We start from the raw sequence: 10,100 nt of genomic DNA on the forward strand, positions 1-10,100 counted from the left end.
GTAAAGAACAATTAAGGGGGTTCACATTTTACCTCCACAAATAGAATAAACAAATGCACGTCTCAGACAACAGTATTTTAGACATTTGAAAAGAGTCCTAATAACAGGCTATCTAAGTGAACACAAATCAGAACATATGCAAAGCTTTATTAAAGCGAGAACCAATACCTAATTAGTTTGCCTACTGATTCTAGAGGGCGTTGCTGAATCTGGGTAGTTACTCAGAAGCACAGTTTTATAGTTTACATGATTTTTAATCACCCTACATGCTTGCCTAGGCGTGTATCAATGATATTTTACAGACATGATATCTAGTCGTTAATCAGAAGTGCAATAACCAGTAAAACCATTTAAAACAAGCAGTTCGGGTTCGTTAGATCATAAGTGCATGTTGTTTAGATGTGAGGACTGATTTTAGACAATGCAACAATTTTAAACCTGATTGGCATGCGAGGATTGATTAAACTCACAAACATAGTGTCCAGAATGTAAGATAGGTTTTAGACCCTACAAGCATGGTTTCTAAGTGCTAAATATGCTGAACCTATTTAGCATGACCCTAAAATGCAGAAATTATCTTTAAACTTATATGCATGATATCTAAACGTGCAAGACTGATTTTTAACCTATAGAGATGATATATGAAAGTGCAAATTTTGATTTTAACCTATGGGCGTGATATTTAGAATGCATGCAAATCGTCAAACAGCACAACAATATGATTTCTGATTGCACAAGTGAATTTGAACCCTATAGTCATGATATCTAGAATGCACCCAAGTGATGAACATTGAAATGTCCTATATGCATGGTTTCTAGGATGTAAACACCAATTTTAAATCCTATAAGCATGATATCTACCCATTCCCAACAAAAATATGTATAATAATCCCTCCTTGTTTACTAAATTCCACAATATCTGTTTAAAAGTAATTAATATTACAAACCAAGTGTAAAAAATAAATTATAGAAATGATAACAGTATATTATAGGGAGCCTAGATAGGCCCCGAGCAAAACCTAGGGAACCAGGCCTTCAAACAGTCTCAAATGCCATATCTCATAGTGCAAGAGGGGTACCCTGATGTGTCAAAGTTCCCAAGGGCCTCAGGGACCCAGGGATAGTGCTCACACCAAGGTCCTCTTACACATCATCAGATTGTGCAGTGTGGAGTAGCCAGCCCCAGTGTGTCAAAGTTCAGTGGAGCCTCATGGACTCCAAAGCAATGCTCACACTGGAGGGGCAGGAGCCTAAGTGTTCTAGGAATTGAAGTGGATAGTGCTTTACAAGCGTAGTTTTAAGAAATAGTTTTAGACTCTTCAGGAAATAAGGAGCAAATAGGGTCATTCTTAGAACTTAGGCAAAGGTTTCAGCAATAGTATTTAGAAACAAATAACTTAGTCTATTGGCTGTTACTAAGTGATCAAACACAGAAGCAAGGCATGTTAAGGATCAAATAGACACATGTAAAGGGTAATAGGGATTGGGGATCAAGGTATCCAGAGAGGAGATCATGCTAGTAGGAAAGTAAATAAGACATAGATCTAACTTAGACATAAGTAAACATGCAAACTTGCTGAAAGCAGAACCCCCTAGTTCTAATTAAAAACATAAGTATGCTATTGTAATAAATACATGTATTGGACAGGAGTAGACATAAACATATAGATTGAACGCTAATAGGCATAGTTAAACATGCTATTGACTACATAGTTTTGAGCAAAAGTAGCCACATAGATTGGACAAAAGTAGTCATGCTAACCAATACATGGATTGAACAGATGTAAGTATGCTGATAAATACATAGATTTAAACAGAAGTGGCATGCTGATAAACACACAAATTAATTGAATGACAATGGTAGAGGCATACCAATTAAGGAAGCAGAAACAAAAGGTAAAGTAGACAAGATCCAATGGCCTAGCCTTGGCTTTCAGCCGGCTAGTCGAGCAGTGATCACAAGTAGCTGAGAGAGAGAGATGAGAGGAAAGTTTTGTGTGTGTGTGAATTGTGTTCGTGTTTAGAAGAATCCGAATGAGAGTATATATAACACTTAGTGAGGTAAAAATAAATAAGGTAAAGAGTGAATCACAACTCATAAAATAGGGGTAATCAAATAATTAGAGAATCAAATCATGTGAGGGAGTCCGGAATAGACCTCTTAATTAGGGGTAATCACTTAACAACAAAAGAAAAGGGTTAATTAGGGTAAGGAATCCAAGTAATACCAAATAGGGAGTCAGTAAGAATACTCAAAAATATGCAGACAACTTATTAAGGCAAGACAGGTAAATATTGTAAATAAGGTAAAGGAAGTAATCAAATAGTCAGTCAAGCTTGATTGGAGATAGGAAATTAGGGAATTATACCATAAATGACTCTAATTGAATTTCGAATAAGGCAAGAAGTAGGTTTAACCGTCAATTAGGGTTATAACCCTTTAATCAAGTAACCATATTCACAAATAAGGCAACACAGGTAATCAGAGACCAATCAAAAGGTCAATCAACTCATAGATAGACAAGAGCTGCCAATTAAGAAATTCAAGATTAAGAAAAACAATCAGAGATCAGTAAATTAGTTTAGTAAACAAAAGAAACCCTAGATAATTAGGCTAATCAATCAATTATTCAAGCAATAACGGACAAGAGGTGGGAATCAAACACTGAATAGTCAAACAATTGGACCAAGAACATAACCATGCGAGAAAGATCAAATGAAACATAAAAACTTTAGAAAAACTTTTGTAAAACGGAAGAGAAAACCCCAGATAATTAGAAATATACTTAGGGTTGATTAGTAGCAGGAAGATTAGGGGAACTTTAAAGAAATAGCCATGAAAACAGAAAGCACCTCAAACATACAGAGTTTTGAACAACAAAAATCAGAGAAATCAAAAACCTAAAGTATCATAGTTCGAAAAATTGGTTAATAGTAGAGGAATAAGAGAAACTTAATGAAAAATCACAGAAACTTAAAAAAATTCAAGTATGCAGAGATTCGAACAGCAAATAACGAAGAACCCAAAATATAAAGTAATATAGTGCTAAAATCGGTTAATTAGTAGGAAAACAGGAGAACATTAAAGAAAATTGGTGATAAATTCGAAATCTCTCCAGATCTACAGAGATTTGGAAGGATCTGTGTTTAAAATAGGGTTTTGAAGAAAGAATGAAAGGGTAAAGGGAATCCAGTCTCAAACAAGAGATTTGGACCGTAAAAGCATCGAGATGGCAACACTCAACCATAGACAGGCTCTCAAAGAGTCTTGAACTAGATCTGGTTAGATCTCTTCGAGATTTTTCAAGGAAATCATAAGAATGAGCAACCAGGAGACGTAGAAGATCAGTAGGAGCCTCAAACGGCCATGGAAATCCATGGGTTGAGTGAGAATCTGAGGGATTAGGACTAGTTTTGGGCGGCGGCGGTGGCTAGGGTTTAGGTTGGTTTGAGAGAGAATGGAGAAGGGTGAGGGAACGAAAGACGACGGAGATGAGCAAATGAGCTAGGTTAGAGGGTCATTTGGAATTAAAAAGGAAAGTTTGATCGTGGACTGTTGATCTAAAAGATCAACGGCTACGATCTAATGGGGTTATTGGGTCGGGTAGGTTTAATTGGGTTAGGGTCAGATAAGAATTAGACCTGAGTAGATTTTGGGCTAATTTAGGATTGAAATTGGGCTGTCTAATTGGCTAGGTCCGAATAAAAAGGGGTTATTTGTTAAATACACATTTAATCGCTAAAACAATTTTTAAAATATAGTTAATAAATTATAAAAAAATAATTTTCATACCCAAAAATATTTTAAAATAATTAATTAATATTTTAAAAATATAAAAGGCTATTTTTCTGGTAAAATAATGTAATAATGCATGCATAGGCTATAATTGCAATGTAATCACAATTGTAACGTAAAAATATAAATGTGGCTATTTGTGCAATAATTAAAACTTAGTACAAATGCAAAATGATAAAATTAAGCCACAAAATTATTATAAAACTATTTTTGATGCAATTAATGATTGTTTATATGAATAAAAATGCGAGAATAAATTAATTAGAATCTTTTAAAAAATGCAGAAATTATGGAAAAATATTAATTGATGCTAATGCATAGTTTTGGAGGTATATATGCATTTTAAAAAATATTATAGGAAAAATTGGGTATCAACAGTTGCCGTTTTATTTATAGGAACGTTGGGAGGGGATCGAACTCCAACATTAGAATTATTGGACACAACCAATAGCGCATGCTGGAGCTCAGTCATTATTCGGTCCTATCTTGATAGATGATTCAGTATTTTTCTTTGCTCCTCTGTAAAAACTCTAACATTAAAAGATGAACATATCAAAATAATACTACAATTGTTTATGCCCTACGGTGGGTGCCAAACTGTTTGCCCGTAAAACTGTACATTTGAATTTATAAGGTGGTTTATAGACATGTGGATTAAATTGATCCAATAGAATAAAGTAATAAAGAACAAAAGCAAATAAAATAAGAATAATTAAGGAAAAGACAAGCCTAAGCTTAAGAATATTTCCACCAGAATCAAGAATAGTTGAAAAATCTTGACAACACTTGTATAAAGTTTAAAAGAATGAGAGAAAGAATAAAAGTCTTTTGATATCAGTATTTTCTTATGTCTTACAATAGATTGAAAGCCTCCATTTATACTAGAGTTATGGGGTGTATGATCTATTAACTCATTAATTACCAATATTAATGCTACAGTAAAAGGTAATAAAAGATGATAAAGAATAATAAAGGGTAACAAAGCCTAATAAAGGCCGAAAGAATCTTGGGCTCTTCTGTAACGTTTCTGTAACGGTCATATCTTAAATTGCTTCTTATTCCATGTTTATATCCGATGTCAACATCTTATCAGGCTATAGATTTGTATCCGGTGTGAACATGGTCGAATTACTGCTGATTAATCATTCCTGACACGTATTGCTTCCTGAGTCACCCCACTTTTGAGATCGGTTTTTATCGTATAGACTATATATCTACCTTGAGCTTGAACTAAAGCTTTTCCTATTATTCAGCATTCTGCTCTTGTTTAACCATTGGTATCATATACTACCAAAATTGCTTTTGTGGTTAAAAAGAAAAGGAGAGAAAGAGAGAGCTTTCATAATGGAACTTTGGAATCTTATGTTACCACTCATAATTTAGATTCATTGGCCGACACAATTGTGGATGAAAAATAACTGGTTGCCATATATAATTCCATGATTATAGTTTGAACTTTTACCTTGTTGATGAGAGTTAACTTTAGAACTTGTAATTTCCTACCCTTTTTTTCTCTCCCTCCCCAAGTATACATAATAAAAGTTTCCACCAAAAACAATCATAAGTTTTGCTTGCAATTGTCTTAAAAGTCTCAAATGAGCGAAAGAAAAGTGAGGTGAAAGGAATCAACGGTCCGACGATCTTTGTGGTTCGATGATATTTTTTTATTTATTGTAAAGGACTATATATACCTAGAAATTAGAACTAAGTTTCATCGTCAGAACAAACACCTGGTTAGAGAGAGATACTTTATCTGCAACCTGTCACCGCCCACTTCCTCGATAACATGATCACGTGACTTCTCTTCCCTTGAAATTAAACTACAATGCATCTAGTAACATTAGTTAAAGTCTGAAGCCGCAGCATTGAAGAAGCTGCTATGGTTATCGCCAATCGGTATTTAAAATTTTTAAGGTCTGTACGTAAATTTCCTAATAAAATAAAAATCCAAACAAAAACTATTAAATTTATCCCTCGAATATTCTAACTCCATGCCTACCAACAATTATTTGTTTACTCATCCCATAGAGACATTTACTGCAGTACGTTGCACCACAAACTTTTGCCTTTAGAAAAACCTGTAGTAGCGGTAAACATGCTGTACATTTTTGCCTCCAATAAATAGACCAGTACTATACATTATTGTTACTGTGACTTTATCTTCTTCAGGTTCTTAATTTGTTTTCCTTAAAATTATATAATGTGTTTTGAGATATGGTTTAATAAAAACTTAGATGGCGTCGGTACGCAAAGTTACAAAGCTGGTCGGTGCAGGAAAACCTAGAACGCCACGTCAAAATGCATAAGATGCTAACTTGACCAGTTTTACCACTGCCGACGTCGTTTGTACACCCCATGCTATAAATAATGCTGGTCCCAACTCTTCTTTAAAAACAAGTCAATAATTGCTGTCCAAATCCAATCTTTTGTCCTTTAATTTCAAATAGACTAGACTCTGTACTACTCGATCTCTGTTTCTCTGTTTTCCTTTTATAGCACACAACCTAATATATCGATAGTTCTAAAGTAATCATGAGCAAATTCTGGACTTTGCTTACTCACCTCCATGCTCTTGCCGGGTATTAATTAACCTTTTCATTTCTTTACTACGACAATCTTTCTACGATGTCGTCTAACGTTCAGCAGTTGGTTTTAATTTTTTTTTTTCTAATAAACATGCAGGCCAGTGGTAATGTTACTGTATCCTCTGTAAGTAATCCTTTACAAATGGTGTTACGTACCTTATTATTTGTTCATTTCTTTTTAAGAAGAAAAGGATATCTCGAGCTTGGGCTTAATTTCTTTTGTGTTGTTGTATAGATATGCATCAGTAGTAGCAATAGAGAGCACATCGAAGGTAGATGATGAGCAATGGCTTGCTTATTGGATTCTCTACTCTTTTCTTACTCTCATGGAGATGGTACTTGAACCCATTCTTCAATGGTAAGTAGTAAAATGTAGATATTTAATCGGAATGAATTAAAGAGCAAAATCGATTAATTCAACTTATATGTAGTAAATTTGTGAATTTTGATTGGATGATGTTGTGTAATATTGCTACAGGATACCAATTTGGTACGAGGTGAAGTTGGCATTTGTGGCATGGTTAGTTCTTCCCCAGTTCAGAGGAGCTGCTTTCATCTACGGGAAATTTGTTAGGGAAAAGCTAATCAAGAAATATGGATCTTCATATTTTCAAGACAAGTCCCAGTCTCCTAATGGCAAACCTAAAAACAAGCTTGTGGATTTCATCACCCTCAAGAAGGTGAAATTCTTTCCCCCTTTTTTTCTTCAAATATTTTGATGATTTCTAGAGACACCAATATAGTAATGAGATTTTACAAATGGAAAAGAATAGACCTAAAAGCACCTCGGATTCTGATTATCTTTCATATCAAACGTATATGTTAGTATAAAATTTACATTGTTCTGAAAAGATTATGTAACCAACCCAAATATTTGAACCTAACGTCTGTTGTTGTTTTCGATTTATTATTATTAGGTCCGGTTAAATCTAGTTTTGTCCTTTTCTTTTTTCACTTGGACTTCTTTTCAACATTGACCATAAAAGAAAAAGGCACTGAGCAAAAGAAATGAACAAGTACTAAAGAACAAAGTGCGTGCCGAGAGGCATAGGCACCTTGTTCCGAGCAATGTCATGTAATTTTTTTGTAATATGTATAAATAATAAATAAAGTTAAAATATTAAGTATAAATATAAAAAGATGACACCGACTGCGGTTGCAATAATTTTATTCATTTGTTTACTTCATCAAATATTGACGTCACTAATAAAAATTCTTTCGTATGCCATCGAATGTGTGATTAATTGAATAATTTCGTTGTGTTTTTTTGCTTAACAGGGAGAGCATTAAACTTGCTGAGGATGCAGCATCAAATTAGGCTAAGTGGGTGGTGTTTTGTTGATATATGCAAAATCGTTCCTTTCCTTTTGTAATGCACTGACGAGATAATATATTTCTATTGTTTTGGATTAAATGGACGGTGCTGCTAATATAGATGTCATGTGTGTGTGTATATATATATATATATATATATGTCTACTCTTTGATTCCCAATTCTTTTTCATTTTTTTTCCTTTTCTTTCCTGTTACTGGATTCTGTCTTTGGTAAATTAAAGATGTTGGTTTGAGGAGACAATTGTAGTGGAAAAGAAAGCAATTATTCAGCCGAAAGAGAAAATCACGAGAGACCATTAGACCAAAACTTTTGAATTCGAATTCAAACTAAATGTTTATGTTAAAGTTCTGATTAACAAATCAAAAATTACCCTTTTCCCTTTCGCAAATCGGCGTAGATTAATTCAAAGAGAGTAACTCAATCGTAAATTAAACCAATATAATTCAACAAATTTTCTAATTCAAACTATAAAATGCAGATTAGCATTAGTCGGGCTATATAAAGCTCTCAATAGAACTTTACTTTTCAGTACATCTTGACCGAATCCAAGTTTTATCACGACCATTTATTGATTCCATTCATTGTAATTCATCCAAAGTTTTTTCCAATTTACCTATTTGACGACCTTTACCTGGCACTTTCCATATCTAGTAACAGCCGTGGGAATCTTGGGACACGTCATAATATGTGGGAGCTCAATCATCCAGTCATGACTCATGAAGTATCGAGTTAGTAGTTGGAGTTGCTTAAGTTGAGAGTTTTGACTTATTTTGACTTAAAAATACTTAACTTTAAAATATTTTAAATTTACCAAAACACCAAAATAAGTTAAATATGAACAACTATGGGCTAATCAGTTTCATTGTATGGGCCAATACTGGATTTCAGGTTAATATTAAGGATTAGTTACCTCCTATAACAAAGGTTGATACCTTATTTATTTTAAATAAATACTCTTTTAAAAAATTATATTTCATAGCTATCTTATGATTTTTAATAGCCAAATATCTATTTATGGTCACCTCCTACCCTTAAGCCATAAAATACGCTTTGTATTATTTCTCTCTCTCATTCTTTCGGATTTTTCTCCACTCTCTCTCTGAACGCTTTGTATAATAGTGGAAATACAAGGACTACATAGCAAATCCGAAATTCAACGGGTAAAAATCATGAGAGATTTGAGATGAGTTTCTTTTCTTCAAGTGTTTGCCCTAATATTGGTGTGTAGTTTTCAGGTACCAATCTCTTCATACGGTTGTGCTTGGGGAAGGCATGGTGCCTCTTGAAGTTTAGATCTGAACAAAGGAGATGCACTTGCAAGCTGAATATGGTTTCGCTGCTCATTGGAGACTCTTCTTTTGTAAATCAGATGGTAGAGTGGGCTCGTTGGGTTGTTACCTGGCAGCGTGAGACAATGAACCGAGACCAATCATGTGTTGGTCACACTTCCTCTCTCTCTCAATGCTTTGTATAATAGCTAACGAGTTCTCTCCTGCTCCATGAAGGAAATTCAATAGCAAGATAGGGTTGTTCTTGAACAAAGACGACGAAGTTTGGGGTTGAGCAACTTGAAGATTCTGTTAATATATTTCAATGTATCTCGTTGTATTTTCATGTATTTATTTCATTGTATTCATTGTCTTTTTTTTCATTGTATTTCAATGTATCTTATTGTATTCCATGTATTTCATTGTATTCATTATCTCGTTGTATTCCATGAATGTCTTCATATATTTTTTAAATTAATATAGTTTATGTATTCAGATGTATATATGTATTCAAATTACTCTGTTTTTGTTGTATTTTTCGGCTGGGAAAAATATCCAACATATTTTAATTGAGTTTGTTGAGTTATATTAGGAGTATATTATGTTAATTGATTCACTTTTCGTTTAAAAACAGCTGAATAGACCATGAATTGCACTATTTACGTTATTGTATTCACAAATTCATATCGTGAATGCAGTCGAATACAATAATCTGTCTAGCTGTAATCCCCTGTTTCACGCCGTGAATATAGTCGAATACAGTTGAATACAAAAATCTTTCTAGCTGCAATCCTCTGTTTCACGCCTAGAAATGCTACTGTATTCATGAATACAATAGCTTAAATACATCGAATACACTCTAAAAACCTGAAAAAATAGCCATAGGAAGTAATATAGTAAATGGTCGCTACAACTAGCTAATAACCACTAAAATATAGTGGTTTCTGAAAGTTTCTCTAATATTAATAGGGTTTGCCCTGATTTTCTTAGCATATTTGAATTTTTTCTATCAATTAATAGAAGAGTAAAATATTAATCATAATTGATTTTACTTGTCCTTTAAAAGGAATATATAAATCTCTTCCATAGTTGATATGTCTCTTTCTTATAGGAAA

The 10,100-nt window shown here is 33.6% G+C and overlaps 1 protein-coding gene across 1 annotated transcript; it reads left to right on the plus strand.

Annotated features, from left to right (window-relative positions):
* Positions 1-6,185: 6,185 nt before the first annotated feature.
* On the plus strand, positions 6,186-7,795 carry LOC107770614 (HVA22-like protein e). The gene is made up of 5 exons (XM_016589939.2): positions 6,186-6,375; positions 6,479-6,505; positions 6,617-6,739; positions 6,860-7,061; positions 7,660-7,795. Exons 1-5 carry the CDS (start codon positions 6,329-6,331, stop codon positions 7,669-7,671), a joined length of 411 nt encoding a protein of 136 aa, XP_016445425.1. The 5' UTR covers positions 6,186-6,328; the 3' UTR covers positions 7,672-7,795.
* The last annotated feature ends 2,305 nt before the right edge of the window (positions 7,796-10,100 follow it).

The sequence above is a fragment of the Nicotiana tabacum genome, chromosome 6 (genome assembly GCF_000715075.1).
Source record: "Nicotiana tabacum cultivar K326 chromosome 6, ASM71507v2, whole genome shotgun sequence".
In the NCBI taxonomy this organism is placed as follows: Eukaryota; Viridiplantae; Streptophyta; class Magnoliopsida; order Solanales; family Solanaceae; genus Nicotiana; species Nicotiana tabacum.

What these genes read in the sequence shown, in the direction of transcription:
- LOC107770614 (XM_016589939.2), top strand. Translation starts at nt 6,329, where the DNA reads ATGAGCAAATTCTGGACTTTGCTTACTCACCTCCATGCTCTTGCCGG. An exon ending in CACCTCCATGCTCTTGCCGG is followed by an intron (nt 6,376 to 6,478) that starts GTATTAATTAAC and finishes ATAAACATGCAG; the next exon opens with GCCAGTGGTAATGTTACTGT. An exon ending in GTAATGTTACTGTATCCTCT is followed by an intron (nt 6,506 to 6,616) that starts GTAAGTAATCCT and finishes GTTGTTGTATAG; the next exon opens with ATATGCATCAGTAGTAGCAA.